The 19,191-nt window shown below is 34.7% G+C and overlaps 3 protein-coding genes across 3 annotated transcripts; all 3 read left to right on the top strand.

Annotated features, from left to right (window-relative positions):
• Nucleotides 1-8,946: 8,946 nt before the first annotated feature.
• On the top strand, nucleotides 8,947-11,989 carry LOC145572747 (cation/H(+) antiporter 14-like). Its single transcript, XM_081631718.1, has 3 exons — nucleotides 8,947-9,000; nucleotides 9,596-10,591; nucleotides 10,760-11,989. The coding sequence occupies exons 1-3, from the start codon at nucleotides 8,947-8,949 to the stop codon at nucleotides 11,987-11,989; spliced, it is 2,280 nt and encodes a 759-aa protein (XP_081487844.1).
• Nucleotides 11,990-13,408: 1,419 nt separating this feature from the next.
• On the top strand, nucleotides 13,409-15,499 carry LOC145571518 (glutathione S-transferase L3-like). The gene is made up of 10 exons (XM_081630552.1): nucleotides 13,409-13,478; nucleotides 13,568-13,642; nucleotides 13,743-13,803; nucleotides 13,999-14,082; nucleotides 14,180-14,278; nucleotides 14,399-14,504; nucleotides 14,593-14,675; nucleotides 14,826-14,933; nucleotides 15,054-15,134; nucleotides 15,232-15,499. The coding sequence occupies exons 1-10, from the start codon at nucleotides 13,468-13,470 to the stop codon at nucleotides 15,241-15,243; spliced, it is 720 nt and encodes a 239-aa protein (XP_081486678.1). The 5' UTR covers nucleotides 13,409-13,467; the 3' UTR covers nucleotides 15,244-15,499.
• A 1,216-nt stretch (nucleotides 15,500-16,715) lies between these two features.
• LOC145572749 (uncharacterized) lies at nucleotides 16,716-18,908 on the top strand. Its single transcript, XM_081631719.1, has 3 exons — nucleotides 16,716-17,618; nucleotides 18,065-18,610; nucleotides 18,760-18,908. The coding sequence occupies exons 1-3, from the start codon at nucleotides 16,716-16,718 to the stop codon at nucleotides 18,862-18,864; spliced, it is 1,554 nt and encodes a 517-aa protein (XP_081487845.1). The 3' UTR covers nucleotides 18,865-18,908.
• The last annotated feature ends 283 nt before the right edge of the window (nucleotides 18,909-19,191 follow it).

Genomic DNA, 19,191 nt, shown 5'->3' on the forward strand with positions numbered 1-19,191 from the left:
CGAGGACGCTAAAAGGGAAAACCATAACTGTTTAGGATGACTTATACCCGCATATTATGCTACGCAATGGAGCTTAATTGGAGGGAAGTTTTCTACTAACTCAATGCGTACTACTATACACTACCATGGTCCTACAATATTATAGTAACACTACATACATATTTGTATGAAGAAGACTTGGGATTGTTTAGCATTCTTTGACTTGTCTTATAGTTGGCTTCAAAGGGTACTAATTGACAATGTAATTTTGCACGAAGTATCTGAAAAGGAAACATTGATTCTAATGTGAACTTGGTCAGAGTAGATTGCATGAATTTGGCTGTGCTAGTCAAATTCCAACCAAAAGAGAGACAACCTTTAATTTAATGGGAAAAGGATTAGAAAGTAGTGTAAGTGCATGATGTCGTTAGAGTAAAACTCACTATGCGTCACTTTGATTCTTGTCCGGTGGAATCAAGTGTCTTGCATACTGATTCAACGGCCCGAGCTTGGAAATGCATCATTTGACATTAAATACTCGGCTTTGATGTAGGGTTCGAAGGTACGTAATATTGATAGGTCACATAGGTGATTCGATGGTTGTGGTTTTACAACTAATTAATACACTGTCGTTCATTAATAACTATTAGATTGTCTCAATTCTTAATTAAGAGCGTAAAACAAATTTAGTAATATAAAAGTACTTGATTAGTTGATTACTCAAATCTAACTAAGTTTTGTAACTCAATTGATCTTTACAAATATAATAAATTAATTTACGTGATTATTATTTTCAAACAAAGAATCATTATCGACTATACGATTGATGACCTTATCTCCGGTATTGACAATATGAGAATGAATGCACTTCAGTAACTCATCATGGGAGCTGAGAAGTGAGAAAGCCTAGAGTCATAGTCAAAACAAAATAAAGTGTCACTGATTACTTGGATGTTGAATACTTGTAATTGGTTAAGGATTATCAAAATCCAAAGTAAACAAATATTCTTTTCCTTTTGATTTTGGTTCAAAGGTGGACTATTAATTATAACTAAATCTATTGTAAAACAGTAAAAGTGAACATTTTTGTAGGAGTATTAAAATTTGTTTGCCTTTTTAATGTTCTTGCTGAGCTTTATATCTATTTGTTCACTTTTACATACTACCTCCACTTAAAGTTACTTGCAACTTTGAGATGCTTTGCGGAGGTCAAGGCAAAATTTTGTATACACTTAAGTATTAATTCAAATAATTAAAAAGAAAAAAAAAAAAAAATCAACCAAATTTTAAAAAAGAAACCCACCACCACCGGCACCACCTAGTTGTACAGAAACCACCCACCAGGCCACCACCACCACCTACCTCCGAACCCGATAAACCCAACACCGACAACCCCCGAACTTAGTCACAACCACCAAACCCTTCGATCTCAGCCACAACCACCTAACCCACCGATCTTAGCCATGACCACCAAACCCTCCGATCTCAGCCACGACCATCGACCTCAGCTATCCTACCGACCTAACCTGCAAACCACCAATCTAACCTCAGCAAACCACCGAACCACCGATCTAACCTCAACAACCCACCAAACCCACCGATCTAACCTCAGCAACCCACCGAACCACCGACCTCAGAACCCACGAACCATCGACCTCAGCTACACACACTAACCATCGACCTCAGCAACCCACCAAATCCACGAACCCAGCACCCTACGAACCCAGCTCCACGAGGCCGCCGATCTACAACCACGAAACCCAGCACCACAATGCCGCTGATCTGCAACCACGAACCCAGCACCCCACGAACCCAGCATCGCCGACCCACCAACCCACCAAACCAACGAAACCAACCCACCACGATGTTGCTGATCTGCAACCCCCGCCGCTCTTAACACCACGAAGCCACCATGAAAATGGGGTTGGAGGAGGAGAGAGAAAATAAAAGGGAATAGGGTTTAATTAATTAAGCTTGGGGTTTAATCTAATGAAATCAGATTTGTAATTAATAAGGTTGTTTAAAAAAAAAGTAAGGGTACACTGGTCAATTACCATCCAAAAACATACTAAAAAAGGAAAGAAAAAGGAAAGTTACAAGTAATATGAACCAACCCAAAATGGTAAAAGTTGCGAGTAATTCGAACCGAAATTAGTATATAAAAATATGATGATTCATGGCCAAAAAAAAAAAAAATAATGATGATCCAGAATTTTTTTTTGTTTAGTGGGATCACCAATATTTGACCGATGACTAATACTTTGATTTGGTTTCCCATAACAAGTAGGTCCATTTCAACTTGCTGATCATATTTCACCCCAAGTCTATCACACGTACAAACTAGTTTTTGTTTTTTTTTTTTTTTTTTTGGACAAAGAGAACGTACAAACTAGTTGTCTTCCAAAATTGCACATAAACTACTCATGATTGTTGGAAGAAAGTGTTCACAGACTCAGTCACAGCTTATAATACTTATTATAGCTAGGGGTGTTCATAAATTGGTCAGGATCGAACCACCTCGGACTGGACTGAATTAATCTGTCCGGTCTTCGGGTCTTGAAATTTATTTTTCCGGTCTTTGGTCCGCTCCAAAACCCTATAAAAATCGGTCTTGGATTGGATCAATTTTTTAATTAAAAATATGCGTGAAACTTTAAATAATAGTTAAGATTATCATTAATAAGCTTAGAAAACTTTAATTTTATAAGTTTTTTTATACTTAATTTCAAAAAAAAAAAAAAGATGTTAAAATATAGTTTTTCCTTTATTTTTTTCGTGTTTTCCATAATTTTATTAAAAATTTAGAATTCTTTAAAAAAAAAATTCTTAAATTGGTCCAAAGTGGTCCGATCTGGGTTTTGGACCGATTCTTTCGGTTCGGTCTCAACTTAATCGGTCCGTTCTTCGGTTCTTAAAATTCTAATTTTTGGTCCGGTCCGGTCTTAGACCGATGAACAACCCTAATTATAGCCATTGTTCTTGATTATGTTTATCAAAGGGAGTACACAACACATTCTATTAACATTCCAATCAACGATTATCTTTATTGAAGGTAATACACAGTACATTCTATCAACATTCCGATAAAAACGTACACATGATGTGTCTGGTTTTCAATTATAACTAGTTATTGGCCCTGGTGATGCTCCGCTATATCGTAAATTTATACGTAGTAAAATTTATCAAAATTAATAAAAAGGGTTAATGTTGAACAATTATTATTGAGTAAGTGAAAAATATAATAATTTATACTATTATCTTTCACTAATATATATAAAAAAAATATGTCAAATGTATATAAATATATGAAGGTTATACATATGAATAGTTGTTGAAGTAAATAAATCATAGAGTTTTAAAATTAATTACACGTTATTGCAATTCATGTGGTGAGAGAAGGGTGTTACACATAGGATGATACACATGTGGCACCAATAATAATAAGGGTACACATGACGTTAGCATGTTAATCCCATGAGTTTTAATAATAATATAGATAGATTTGTCTTTGACATTAAAATAAGCTATTTCGTAAAAAATTGTACGTGACTATGAAAACCTAAAAAATCGTAAGCTCTAAAATTGTGTGTGATTAATGATTATGTGTTTAATACTACTCCGTACCATAAATATTGAATATTGCCCCTATTGGTATTGAATATGAATACTGCAAATATAGTCAAACTTATAACTAACTATAATGTGGGATCATCTATTTGAAGTACCAAAAAAGGATTAAAACAGAATGATGCATGTGTTAGATGAAAACAATCAATCAATATTACATATGGAAGCAGAATCCTTCAATCTAATAATCAATTACCATAAAATAAGGAAGAGAGATTAGCCAGAGTGAGATTAATTAGCAGGTGATTAAAACTCTAAAAGCATGATTCATGAGCTTTTAAATTACTGTATTAGTGATGACACGTTGTTACATCAGCAGTGACATATACAAAAAGATTATAAAGTAGGCTAAGGAAATTACATGTCACGTTGGTGAGGGTCTCTTTAACGAGGTTATATAAACGGAGGGTTGAGAGAGATTTAGAAGTGTCTCGCAGGGGTAAGTTGGTCATTTTATGCGGGATTTAAATTTTGTCATTTTAGATTTAGTGGTACAAAATACACTCTCAGTGGTACAAAATATAATTTCAGTGGTATTTAAAAAAAGGTTCAAATGTCTCATTAGGATATCAAATAATACCATTAGAGCTCAGTAGTACAAAATACATTCTCAGTGGTACGAAATAAAGTTTCAGTGGTACTTCAAAAAGGTCCACTGGAGTTTTAGTGGAACAAAATATAAACTTAGTGGTAGTGGTCCCAAAAAATTTTTGTCCGTTTTTGCACATGATACATGTCTGAAAAGTTTTAATGGGACCCACACCACCTTTTTCACTCTTCCTATCTCTCTCCTCCTCTCTCTCTCTCTTCCTTTTACTTTTATGTTATTTTAATAGTTGTGAGACACTTTTATTTGTCTCACAACCCTTGATTTATACTTCCTCCTCTTTAACGTATTTAATGATCAACCTCCTTTATTTTTACTTCTCTAGCCGTACAAATAGAGCCTACCCTAATTATTCAATAACATTATCTCATCATCATCATCATCATCATCATCATCATCAATACTTCAATATAGTACATAGTCGGTGAGTTGTTATCACATTAATTAATTTGTTATTTGTTTGTCTAATCTATTAACAAACTACTCTGATGTATTATTTAATACAACTTCTTCCGTCCCTTATTTTATTCACCAATTTCCTTTTTAGTCCGTCCTTTTAATTTTATCTCATTCAATTTTTTGGATATGGAATCACAATACAATCGCCTTATTAACCTCATCACTTTTCTCTTTCATCATGTTTTTTCTCAACCAAAAATTAAAGTGACATTACCTCATTTAACTCCATAGATTAAAAAATAAGGGATTGAGAGAGTACAAAGTATGGAGTTTTCCTTTATTAGTCTGGTTTATGTATTTTTCATTTTAATTTTGGTTTGTCCTTTTGGTCTTTTTTTGAATAGTTACAGGCTTACCGCACCTGTCTCTTTCGTCCGTTTTGTAAATAATTACAACACTAAGAGTATGTTCTGTTCAGTTTAATTTCAGTTAAATTCAGTTTCTAATTTTCTTCTCTCATAAACAATTCATTTCAGCTCTATTCACTTCAATTCATTTCAGCTCAGTAAATCAGAACATGCCCTAATTATTTCATCATGGAATACTATTATTTTAAAATTTTCCCTCCTAATAACTAGATGTGTCAATTCGGTTAACCGGGTCGGGTTTTGTGAGATCGGGTCGGATCTATTTTTAAACTTGAGTCATATTATTTGTTGTGTCCATACGAGTCAAAATTCAAATCGGATATTTTTCAAGTATGTTTCGGATCGGATTATATCGGGTGTGATTTTAACACCTCTACTAATAACCCTATTTGCATTAATTATTTACGGAGTATTGTTTATCTCTCTCACAAACAATCAATAGCACTTCTATTAATACCTATAGCAAATTAGTTTACCCCATCTATTTGTATGTACTACCCATAATTCTACCTAAAACTACATGCAAACTCAAGTGTTGGAAGTATTTACTCGTATTATTTAGGAACATATGGACACAATTTTTTTTTTTTTTGACAGATATATGGAGACAATATAGGAAACAGAGAAGTTATCTATCCTATTTGCCAAATTGACCAACTCTTATAAATAGTGAAATACTAGTACTCCTTATTTTTATTTTTTTTTGGAGAAATAGTGAAATATTGAAATATTACACATTAATCCCTCCATTTCAAAAATAAATGCTCTACTTTTTTTTTGGCAGCTGAATAAATAAGAGATTTTGACCAGCACATTTCCAAAGCGGAACATTGATCATAAGACGGATGAAGTATTCCCCCTTTTGGAATAGTAATAGATAATTTTTTATTTTATATTTTTTTTATTTTAAAAAGATGATGGATAATTCGGCCTCCTTTTGGAATAGCCCGTAATGAGGCCCATAAGAGGGCATAAGCTAAGAGCCTAAGAACACAATAATCCATGGGAAATCTATGGAGCTTTTTCTTTTTGGGGGGTCTGCATGACCCTGAGGAGTCCACACATCTAAGAAGAATTGATTTGTAGGTTCCTTCTTTCCCATTTCTTACCTCTTCTGGTAAGCATAAGATTTTGTTAGGAGAAGTGCTTAGATCAGAAACCTGTGTTTAATGACTATATACTTGAAGTTTGTAAATACTTGAAGCTTTTGGTAATCTACTAATAGTAGGAAACAAAATTTGATCGTGATCAATCCTTTTATTATGTTCTGTTATTACGTTATACTCTTTCCATCCCAGAAAACACGTAATCTGTAGATTCTTTTATTCAGCCAGTAGCTCGCGATCTTGCATGATTAGATGCCTTCATACACGCATTAAAAAAAATAACACGTACACGATCATATTGCTTATACATATTCCATAATAAAAACTTTATTCCATTCAAAGATAATTTTATAATTGTTTCATAGAATTTCCCATAACTAGAAGGATATAAGCCAAGACATCTTTAAAACATCCACAATGCAGATTACAGGACAATACAACATGACACATAGCTAGAGTGAAACATATATTGTTCCTGATACATTGGACATAGATGAGTCTCGGTATTAATACTGAGGTAGCTAGGCAAGAAGCCAGGGGTGCTGACGAATCTCAAAGATAGTCATTCGATTCAGAGGACAAACAGTGAGCATCCCAGTAACCAGGTCACGGAATTCAGCTGATAAGTACATGTCAGGAAATTCAAACTGCCCACTCTGCACAAACCATCAAATATGTTGATACGTATTATATTGTTTCATCAGGATTATAAAATTACAAATACCTTAATTTTGTTGAAAAGGCCATCACGATCCAGATCCTTAAATGGGAATGAACCACAGACGATAGCATATAAGATGATGCCACAGCTCCAGGTATCTACTTGTGTACCTGTTTCAGTCTGATCCTGACTTCCCCAAGAATTCGGACCTGAGATCCTGATACTCCTATCGGCAAGCTGAGAACCTACACAATGAGAAGAAGTTAGCTAACCCCGGGGTGATCCGGGGATAACCACTCCGATGATAAAGTCAGAAAGTGTATAAGAGAAGAAGGTAAGTAAGAGAGAGAAAGTAGAGAGAGAGAAAGAGAGTGTCATTCATGTCCCCATTAATGAGGTCTTACCTACTATTTATAATGATCTACCTTGACAGGTGGCTTTCATCCATGCAGAGCCTTCTACGCCAAGTGTCGAGCTTCTGTTGCCACGTGCTGGATTTCGACAGGCCGACATGTCTTTTTTTTGGGGCATATCGGCATCCTCTCATAACTATTTAGAGCCTGGCCACGCGCTTTCACAAGATATCGGTCATGCTCAGATATCATCCCATACAGTACCATAGTATGGTTCATTCGAAATAAGCTACATCGAAGAAGTTGAGATTTTCTCATCAGCAACGCAAACACGTATTATAATTACAAAAGCAGGTATAAATTCTACAAAGCTACAGATCTTCACTTTCTCATAAGAGAAATAACTCCATTATTCTTAGCAGATCTAAGAAAAGTCCTGCACATAATGTCTGAGAAAATATTGAACATGAATATATAATGAAAAAATTCAGCTTCCAAGAGGCATTAGATTATACATTAAAACAAAAAATTCTAGTACAGGAAGTTATCAGACCTCAGGAGCAGCGTATTGTAGGCTTCCACAGTTTTGTCTCAGCAAATAGCTATTGTTCATTATAGCACTCAAACCAAAATCCAATATCTTCAGATTGAAATTTCCATCAATGAGTAGATTTTCAAGTTTCAAGTCACGGTGTGCAACCATCTTCTGATGCAGGTACTCCACCCCTGATATCAGCTGTTTCCAGACCGAAGAGAACTAAATCATACTAGTATCAAATAATTATAAAAAAAATACTATAGAATGTGTTTAGGTAATGAATCTATGTAGTGAATCCGATATCTTCATTATCTTTTATTAATGTATTAAATTATTAACCAAATGATAGTAATAATAGTCATTGAACTAACTAATTCAATTCAAAAAAAATTATTAAATAAATTATCAAAATTAAATTGAATCAACTAAATCATCAACATCAATAATTCAACTCTACTTCTTATTAAATTTATTATATATAATTATCAACTCTATTCTCAACCAATCAAATCAGGTTTAAATTTATTATAATACTTTGAATTAAAAGATATTAATATTCAAATTAGTACATCGATGGTAAATTGTAAAAAAAAAAAAAAAAAAAAATGTTAGATGTATTAAAAAACAAAGGACAGTCCAATGACTGTCCACTTAGGATATTTTATGCCCTCCCTATAGACAATGCAATGGACTTGCTAGTTGTTACTAAAGGTTGAGTCAACCAATTTACCAAAAAAAGGGTACAATTAATCCAAAACACCAACCTATAACATAGTTTATTATCTTTGATTATTCTTTGGTATATATGTATGTTATAAGTGTTAATTGTACATTTGAGGTCATTAGCTAAGGGAGCACCGAAGATGAAGGATTTACATTATTAGAAGACCCTTACATAAACTTAATTTTCTCAATGGTTAAATAATATTAAGGTCACTAATTTTAAGGAGCAAATCTAGTCCAATCCCTCATATTTTGTTCCTCAACATCTCTTTTCATATTTTTGATCAAATATCACCAATTATATTTTTCTTCACCATCTTTTGACTCTTTTTCTTTTCCCTCCTTTTATTTTTTCTACTTAGGCAATTTAATTACCATTGTATTCGATCTTCTCCATCTTGTTCATTATGTCAAATGTATGGTTAACTATGATTATTTGTTACATTAAACCATAATTAGTACATATAGTAAAGAACAATATATTAGTGTTTAGAAGATTAATTAAGGGCATACAAAAGAAGAAAAATGGACGTGCATGGTGGCGAGGCGTATCCAAAACAATGGTGGGCAATGGGAATGGTATTCAGGGATAGGCTTATATGCCAATATCAAAGGTCAGGAACATCGAATGGTGTTTGGTATGGAGAAAATCCTTTGAGTTATCCCACACCATTAGTTTTGCTCCAAATTATAATCATATTTTTCGTCACTCGGACCGTTTTTTTCCTTGCTCAACCCCTGCGCCAAAGTATGACTGTCGTCCAGATTGTTGTAAGCCTTCTTTTTATTTACCATCATTTTATAATGCATTATTTCTATATTACTTTGGAATTTCGGATCAAAATATGTATGTTCCAAGGTTACTCTATCACCATCGAATGTGATTATAGGCCAGGCCAAGGCGCAATACACGTACGTACATGTATGTACACACGTACAATTAATTAGTGTTGCCTTCGCATTCTAAACAGTAAACATAAGAGTTGGGTGCACCGTGCACAAATACTTGTATGTATTATTAGGAGGGCAACATTTTCGTGACACCCCAGTTCATAATTTATAAAAATTATTTCGAGTATATAAATGAATAATGCGATACAAATTATCATACGATACTACATATGTTCCTTGTTACGTTGTTATTACTCTAAATGTTATGTTTTGTTTGTTTCAGGCCGGATTATTAATAGGCCGAACATTAATTAACTATAATCAGTCTATCATCAACACCTTGTTCCCCCCTCCTGGAAGATACATTATCAAGACAATCGCAGGATTCGGATTCATGCTTCAAATGTTCATATCAGGAGTCATGATTGACATGAGCGCGATTAGGAAAAGCGGGCCTAAATCGATCCTCATAGCATTTTCAGGCGTACTAATATCCATCATCTTCGGGTCCATGGCCTTCATATTGATTCGACAAGTCGTTGAACTTGATGAGACTCTATTCACAGGCATTCGAGTCTTAATCCTCTTCAATTCACTAACATACTTCATGGTAACAAGTTACTACCTTCATGACCTTAAGATCATCAACTCTGAGGTGGGCCGAATAGCCTGTTCCTCGTCGTTGGTGATCGATATATTTGGACTCTTAACCACCACATTTGGGCTCATCTGGTTGAGCCCAAACCCTGATGCACCGCCTAAATGGCTATCAGCAGCAAGCTTGGCCTTCTACTATTTCGTGTTGTTCGGTGTCTTTCGGCCCATGGTGATGTGCATTGTAAGGAGAACTCCTGAAGGTTGTGACATGAAACAAACTCATTTCTTGCTAATCTTAGGGATTGTAATGTTTACTTGGCATTGGGGTGAAAGAGTGGGCCAAAGATTCTCAGCCTTCTTGTTTGGGCTTTCGCTGCCTCATGGGCCCCCATTGGGCTCTGCATTGGTCCAGAAGTTACAGCTTTTTACTTCAGGAGTACTGCTTCCTCTCTTCTGTACCATGGCTGGTTGGAGGATTAATTTGACGTCATGGAAAGGAACTTCCTCGTTTTGGGCCGTTGAGATCATATTCATTGTTAGTCAGCTTGGCAAGTTCTTAGGTACCGCCTTTTCGTCTATGCTTGTTGGTGTGTCACTTGAAGATGCCGTGCCTTTGGGTTTTATCATGACTTTCAAAGGTATCATGGAGGTTGCCACTTTCGGTGTTTGGATCGATCAAGCGGTATGGTTCTTTAATTAATTTCTCTATATTTGTCCTTTTGGTAGTTAGCGTAGTTAATATTGCCTAGGAATAATATTAATTTGTTTTGTGTGTTACTTTATACGTTGTTGATTGATTTACATGTGCAATTAAGTTCTCACGATGAAATGATAATTATGTTTTTGATAGATTATGGATGATCGATTGTTTGCATTGGCGATGATAAACGTCGTGATCTTCACCGGAGTGGCGTATCCACTAGTACAATGGTTGTATGACCCTTCACATAAGTACAACATCGTGAGGAAAAGAAAGGTTATGGGACTAAGCGATCATGGGGATCTACAAGTGTTAGTGTGCATCCATAACGAAGAAAACATCTCTGCGATTTTTAACTTCCTAGAGGTGTCCAAGTGTGAGAAAGTGGGTGCATCAATATCGGTTTTTGCACTCCAACTAATAAACCTTGCCGGAAGTGCTATGCCCGTCTTAGCACCACTTCATGAGTACAAGAAGACGGCTAGCACTTTTAGTCTCTATGATCACACAATTAAGGCCTTTGAACAATTCGAGGAAGAAAGCCAAGGTTACGCGAGGGTCCAACAATTTGTGTCCGTCACACCTTATAAGAGTATGCACAACGACATATGTGCACTCGCACATGACAAGAGAACAAACCTTATCGTCGTCCCCTTCCATAAAAAATGGGGTATCGATGGTAATGTAGAGACCTACAATCAACAAATAAGGAGTATAAATCGAAGTGTGCTTCGAAAATCCCCTTGCTCCGTTGCCATCCTAATCGATAGAGAAATAGTTGACCAAGCTGGAGGAAGCCTCTATCGAATTTCAAAATTTGGACACCAAACTTACCAAATAGTAGTGATCTTCATTGGAGGGACCGACGATCACGAGGCCTTAGCATTAACTAGGCGTATGGCTGAGCATCCGAGTGTTTGGCTAACCGTGATTTGGTTGAGAGTAAACGATTACAAGCCCCAATTACAAGAATATCAAGAAGATATAAGAGTAATGAGAGAGTTTCATATAAAAGCCAAAGGGCATGAAAGAATTAGTGTTAGAGAAAAATTTGTCGACGATGGAATAGGGACAACCAAAGCACTCCTCTCAGTACAAAATGTCGCGGATTTGTTCGTGTTAGGAAGATACCATGAAGCAAATTGTCCTGCCATCCAAGGCCTCGATGCTTGGAGCGAAAGCCCCGAAATTGGAGCTTTAGCTGATACCTTAGTTTCTTCGGATTCTAGATACTCTATCTTGGTTGTGCAACAACAACCGCGAGTTGATTGGAAGATGAACTCTTCCAATAAAAGCAGGGATGATGAATCATACATCAGTGTAAGCGTTGCAAATTCTCCTAAGAGCACAAGCAGATCACGCTTGAGTTTAAGCAAGTAGATGGTGTACTTTTATTCTACGTTCTTATATAAAAATTAAAAAAAAATAAAAAAAATAAAAAAAAATCATAGACAGATAGTTTTGTTTTTTTTTTTTTTTTTTTTGGTCAACAGCGTGTTACAAACAACAAATGATGTAAACGGAACTTTATCTTAGGGTATCACCGTCCTAGACTTTTACAAATTAAGGTAGTTAGTATCTAAGGATAGCTAGTTCTTTGTACAAAATGTTGGCATGAAATGCTAAAGCCTATGCTAATAATGCAATGTTGTACAAACAAATTAAACTTCCAATATGATTTTACATTAGATTTAGAGAAAATGTCTCTAATAGCCTTAATGCACTTTTCTCTCGTCTCTTTACTATTGGTTTGTGAATGTACTATACATGGAAAGAACAATACAAACTATATCTAGTGTTACATTTCAAAAAATAAAAAAAATAAAAAAAAAAATAGAGTATTGGATTATCTACTATCTAGTGTTATCCTTCGTAATACTTTTATCCTAAAAAAATAACGTTGACCTTTTATACCTATTTATAGAAAGTTTAATTTAACCATTAATCTTCATTGTAATACGTAGTACAAAGTAATGAAATATCACAGGTTACATTATTACTATCTATCTATATTCTAAGCTAACAAGTAACAAAATCATATTTTGATATCACAATTTCACCCAATAATCCTTTATAATTATTGACAAAATGCTAAGGACTAAAGAGGGCATCGTTGACTTTCTAATTGAATGCCGTTTTTTACAAAGTCGAAACTGAACATTGCATTACGGAGTATTATTAAAGAGCCGTCAGAGTTGACCAGCAAACACAGAGACTTGACTAGTCCTTGTATGCACTGGATCAGCCTTCTTCCAGAAGTTGACTTTTAAATTCAATAAGTGATGAAAACTGATACTGTATTACACAACTTTTTCTTTTACTTGGTATATAAAAAAATTTACCAATATGAATATATTACACTTGTAGGAAACTAAAAAAATCAAGGTGTCCATCATACTGATCACGAGTGTAAAATCATTCATTTCACTTAAATATACTCCGTAAATTATTAATATTGATATAGGATAAAAACCGACATAAAATTCACTTTGATGCAAATCATGCAACTATGATTTCAATGGGAATTAAGTAATAAAGAATGGAAATAAATGGAAATAATCTATAAAGTGTGAAAAGAAGTGTTGAAAAAATCTATAGATAGTATTATTGAAAAAATCAATATTTAAATTGAAGATTTTAGAAGTTCATAGAAAATAATTTAATTCTCTGGTCAAATAAGATCAAAAATATATTACTATTTTTATAAAATTGAATTTTGGTCAAAGTTTATCATAAAAATAAGTATAAGAAGGGGCTATATTGGAATCATATCTTCAAATCTAAGTACTCTTTCTCCATCTCAAAACTTTCTAACCCATATCAAAGATAATTCTCAAGTTCAATTTCATCTTCAATCAATGGCTACACAGTAATAATAATGACCTTTATGCAACTTTATTTTCTAGAATTATCTTATTTTTGTTTGATTTTGATGATGAATTATTGTATAATTTGCAGATTAACTCAAGAAATTCTTCCACCATTCCTAGGTTCCAACTCTGAACCACCTTCTGTCTTCGACGGAACCACCAGGTTGATATATACTTCTTAAGATTTTTAAGCATTTAATTATGCAATTTCAATATGATCTCTTGATTTTATTCCTAACATTTTTTTTGAAAAAATTTAACAGGTTGTACACAACCTATTACTGCCCTTTTGCCCAACGTGCCTGGTTAGCTCGAAATTACAAGGTTTGACATCATAACTTTACATTCCATGCACCACGTTCTCTCATTTGTCAACTTTCGCATTGTTATTTGGATATCAACTAGCTTAATTGATAAAATACTTGAAAGTTTGTACAATATTGCTAACGTTTGAAAGTTAATTCTCTTCATCAAAAGATTAAGAATGAATATTTTAAAGTTTCTTTTTGCAACTTTCAGGGATTACATGATACAATCCAATTAGTTCCAATTGATCTAGATGATAGACCAACTTGGTACAAAGAGGTCTACCCAGAAAATAAGGTGATTAATTTGTCAAATTGAGTTTTCCATTTCATCTCCCTTTTTCATTCCATTTTTATAAAAACTCAGAATGCTGATGATGATTTGTTGATCATAGGTACCTGCTTTAGAGCACAACAACAAGATCATCGGAGAGAGTCTCGACTTGATCAAATACATCGATGCCCACTTCGAAGGACCCTCACTTTTCCCTGAGGTAGTTATTAAGTCTATAAGTTTACTTAAATTCTAATTTAATCACATAATATGCTGTAAAACTTTGGTCTGACATTTCTTATAATAAAACTAATTTATTTGGTTGTATGAAATTCTGCAGGATCCTGCTAAGAAAGAGTTTACAGAGGAATTGTTTGACTATAGTAACAAGTGGAACCCAACTCTTTTCTTCTACCTTAAAGGAACTAAATCAGATGATGAAATGAGTATGCATCAGAAGCACGATTTCATTAATTTAGACTATCTATTGCTATTCATTTGAAGTAACAATGTGCATTTCTCTGCTTTTTATAGAAACTGCTTTTGACACATTGGAAGAATATTTTTCAAAATACAACCATGAAGGGCCTTTCCTCCTAGGTGCCCAATTCAGCGCGGTCAGTCAGACTAATTCATTTATATAAACTCCTGTTTATAATATCAATTGCAACATCTATGAACATGTTGCAGAGAATATTTACACTGTCAGAAATTTTTCATCCTGGTAATTTTTCTCTGACAAATATTTGCTGTTATTTTGTGATCAGGCTGATGTTGCATATGCTCCATTTGTACAAAGATACTATTACTTATTTACAGATTTGCACAAATACGATATTACTGAAGGGAGGCCAAAGCTTGCTGCTTGGCTCAAGGTATAGCACACCTCTTATAACTTAGTCTGTAACAAATTACATGTGATCAATACAGAATGATATACTTCATATTAGATTGTTAAAGTCAGTACGACGCCTAATGACATGTATATGGTGCAGGCATTGGACACAGTTGAGGCTTGCCTGGAAACCAAATGGGATGAAGAACTCAACTTAAAGATCTACAAAAGGCGAAACCTGGTAAACCGGCTAAACTTCTATAAAAGGGACTAAATTCAGGACATTTGGAACCTTTTTAATGGTCACTAACTTGATCTTTGTTTGATTTATTCCTCAGGGGATAGTCTGAAGTCTGAACTATGCAATTGCTGATGGTCCTGTCTGTGCACTTAACACTGCGCCTTACCAGCTCAGATCATTCGTCGAAAATTTCTACAAGTTTTCTCTAAAACATGCTCTTGAATAAAAAATAAAAAAACTCTTTTTATTTGCTGTTTGTACCAATTTGTTAAACTTGCTACATGAACAATGTTAGTTGCCAATGTAGCAGCATTTAATTTATAATGTCTTTTAGTACATACTCCATTTGTATAAGGGTGTTCCATTCATAATTATAAAAAAACTACTCATTATTATAATTCTAATTAGTCACGTATCTGCTCTCTATTACTAAATTTTCAATAACATAATCTGCAAGCTTGCAATTTTATACATTAAATTTTTCTTATGTCAAAAGGATAAAAAGCTATCAAAAGCTACTTTTCTTCCTATGATCCATTGCTCTATTTGCTTCTAGAAATAGATGTGCAAATCATTGGATTTATTAAATATTAATAATGGAGATAGAGTTATCGAAATCTTTAACTATAAGTAGCCATTTTTCAGCGATTTTGCTGAAAATTTTCAAAACGAAGATGACTAGCAAATTATTACCTTCAATGACGAGATATTAAAGAAACCAATATACTTGAACATCTATGCCTGAAGGAATTAGTTGGGAAGTGGGTTAGTGACTTGGTGAAGTGGAGTACCTTCAAATTAAAGTGGCATTAAAAAAAAAGACTGCAACTATCATATCCTATCATTTCATTTTATAAAGAAAAAGGAGGTCCTAAAATAATTTATCTGGAGAATAAAATTTTCATCATGAAATATAATACTCCTAGTACATACAAAGAATTCCGTACATTCCTTTTATCCGCATGCTCTAAAATATCCTAACATTTTGAGATTTTGAGAAATTAAAATGAAAAAAAAGGTACATACTAACGTTAGACATACATAACAAACATTTGATATTGCATACATTCTCATAATTACAAGTATAAATCATTAAATCTCTTTTTTTCTTTATATGTCATATACGTATTACATAACAACCATTCTTTTTTAGGGAACAATAGACATAACAAACATTCCGTACATCATAGATTCTCATAATTAATGATTGTTCTTATGAGAAGCATTCAAGAAAAGAACAAAATGAATGAGCTAAAAGCCTAAAAATCAGCTCTTTTGTTGTTAAAAAAAATTAATACTATAAATAAATATAGTAATAGAAGAAAAAAGAGCTTACAAAAGAGGCAACAACTATAAGGGCGGTAGAATTGAGCACCCCACACTTGAGATGGCAAAAGGAGAAAGAATAGGCTTCACCTTCGTTAATCCACAACTAATTTCAATCTCCTCTGTTTCCTCTGTATCTCTCTCTCATTTGCAACTCGAACTAATCATCAATCCATGGCAATAATCTTTACCTAGACAATATCCGACGAAAATCAGACATTAATCATATCATTTAGTCATTTAGTATTAGCACCAATGATTAAGCTCATATCTTGGATCATCATCATAACATCAGCCATTTGTTTCTTGTATACATTCAACCAAATTGTATATCACCACCCTGAATGTCCTACAACTACCGCGATTTCTAACATCTCTGAGCTTGGAAACTTAGAGACTTCCCTCTATTTCTCTAATCATTCCACCCCACAACATAAAAACATCAGCTCTCCTGATGACAAGGAGGAATATGATCAACGATCTGCTTCAATTAGCAGCGGTCACATTGCATTGACAAAAGCCGAAACAAGTGGATCACAAGATGAAGAGGAAAAGGAAGAGCCTACGCAGCTGAAACACATTGTGTTTGGGATCGCGGCCTCTTCCTTTTTGTGGGACAAAAGGAAGGAGTACATCAAGCATTGGTGGAGGCCTAATCAAACCAGAGGAGTTGTTTGGCTCGATGGAAATGTTAAAACCTACAAGAATGAGAATCTGCCTGAGATACGCATCTCTGAAGACACCAGTAAGTTAAGGTATACCAACAGACTTGGAAGCAGATCTGCATTGAGGATTTCTAGGGTGGTGTCCGAGACCCTTAATCTCGGTTTAAAGGATGTCAGGTGGTTTGTCATGGGAGATGATGACACTGTTTTCGTGGTTGATAATGTTGTTAGGATCCTAGAAAAGTATGATCATAACCAATACTATTACATTGGGAGTAACTCAGAAAGTCATGTCCAAAATATTATTTTCTCTTATGCTATGGCTTATGGAGGTGGTGGTTTTGCCATCAGCTATCCTCTTGCTAAGGAGTTAGCGAAAATGCAGGATCGCTGCATCCAACGTTATCCTGCTTTGTATGGTAGTGATGACAGGATACAAGCTTGTATGGCTGAGTTAGGAGTACCCCTTACTAAAGAACTTGGATTTCATCAGGTAATTAACATTGTTCTTCTTATTAAGTACTACTTGTAGAATATGTTTTGCTGTAATATGCTTAACATGCTTATCACAGGGGAAGTTTCTGGAATCAGTGGCCAAATAAGGGGTGTTTTATTTTACTGTCATAAATATGTAGTTTTCCTACTTCATGTTAATAGATATTAATAGTTAGGATTTCATTTAGCTTTAAATACATTTATTTCAAATAGAGTCATATTGGCACTCCATTTTTCTAATATAGCCGAAGACAAACAAAAGACGAGTTTAATCACCATTGATCTGATTAAATCCAACACAATGTAAACATGAAAAGTTTTTATTTTTGGCAATAATAAACTGATAACAATGCAATGAGGCAACTAAGTATACTTCATATATGAGACTACAACTGATTAACAGCCATCTTAAGTCCAATCTCTGATGCTAATTGCTAAATGCAGTATGATGTGTATGGAGACTTATTGGGGCTACTAGCAGCGCATCCAGTTACACCACTAGTCTCAATCCACCACCTTGACGTGGTAGAGCCCATATTTCCAGGCATGACACGACCCCAAGCAATTCGTCACCTGTTTGAGTCTGTCAGCCAGGACTCAGCCAGTATAATGCAGCAATCCATCTGCTATGACAAGAAAAGATTCTGGTCCATCAGTGTCTCCTGGGGCTATGTGGTTCAGATTATTAGGGGAGTAGTCTCGCCAAGAGAGCTTGAAATGCCCACCCGAACCTTCCTAAATTGGTACAAGAGAGCTGATTACACAGGATACTCTTTCAATACCAGACCAGTCACCAGACACCCTTGTCAGTCTCCCTTCATTTTCTATATGAGCAGAACAAGGTATGATCGCGGCAGCAAGCAAACAATTGGAATTTACCGGGCTCATGACAGGTATAAGCACCCTTTCTGCCGGTGGAAGATGGAAAATCCTGAAAAAATTGACTCTGTTGTGGTGCTGAAGAGGCCAGATAACCTCCGTTGGCAAAAGGTATGCAGCTTCAGTTCCTTCTGTCTGCTTCTAAAATATGCAATTTATCGACTATTTATTTGGACATATGCATCTCTTCATTTCCCAATCTCTAATTCATCTCAACTACAGAACAAAGGTTAAATACTTATTTCTTTTTTGTAACACAGTCGCCCAGGAGAGATTGTTGTAGGGTGGTAAATTCCAAAAAACGCTCAGTATTATACGTATGGGTGGGCAATTGTCGACTTGGTGAGGTCAGTGAACTGAAATAGCTAATCGAATTCCAAACATACAAAAGGTAATGCTAAAAGGTGGATCATCCACACTAAAGGGATGTATTGAAGACACAGAAGAGAAAAGAAAATTAGAAGGGGACTCTTACCAAGAAGAACCCACAAACATCAGAGCACACAACTGTAAGAAGTAAATTTGCATTTCAAAAAGTCAAGGCAAATTATGTAACATTTTGAATACTGTAACAATTACATTCATTGGCTACTCTGAAGTATGTAAGGATTTAATGTCTCAAGCAGAATTCATTGAAATGTAAGTTTTTTATACGAGCAGTACCATCATAGCTATTGTATCTTACTCCAAAA

This window comes from Chenopodium album, chromosome 12, assembly GCF_948465745.1.
Source record: "Chenopodium album chromosome 12, dcCheAlbu1.1, whole genome shotgun sequence".
Taxonomy (NCBI): Eukaryota; Viridiplantae; Streptophyta; class Magnoliopsida; order Caryophyllales; family Amaranthaceae; genus Chenopodium; species Chenopodium album.

Excerpts from the sequence above, each read along its gene's own strand:
- LOC145572747 (XM_081631718.1), top strand. The coding sequence starts at position 8,947 with ATGGACGTGCATGGTGGCGAGGCGTATCCAAAACAATGGTGGGCAATG. Across the intron at positions 9,001-9,595 it reads AATGGTGGGCAATGGGAATG|GCCGGATTATTAATAGGCCG; the intron begins GTATTCAGGGAT and ends TGTTTGTTTCAG. Across the intron at positions 10,592-10,759 it reads GTGTTTGGATCGATCAAGCG|ATTATGGATGATCGATTGTT; the intron begins GTATGGTTCTTT and ends TGTTTTTGATAG.
- LOC145571518 (XM_081630552.1), top strand. Across the intron at positions 13,804-13,998 it reads GGTTAGCTCGAAATTACAAG|GGATTACATGATACAATCCA; the intron begins GTTTGACATCAT and ends TGCAACTTTCAG. Across the intron at positions 14,505-14,592 it reads TAAATCAGATGATGAAATGA|AAACTGCTTTTGACACATTG; the intron begins GTATGCATCAGA and ends TGCTTTTTATAG.
- LOC145572749 (XM_081631719.1), top strand. The coding sequence starts at position 16,716 with ATGATTAAGCTCATATCTTGGATCATCATCATAACATCAGCCATTTGT. Across the intron at positions 17,619-18,064 it reads AAGAACTTGGATTTCATCAG|TATGATGTGTATGGAGACTT; the intron begins GTAATTAACATT and ends TGCTAAATGCAG. Across the intron at positions 18,611-18,759 it reads ATAACCTCCGTTGGCAAAAG|TCGCCCAGGAGAGATTGTTG; the intron begins GTATGCAGCTTC and ends TTTGTAACACAG.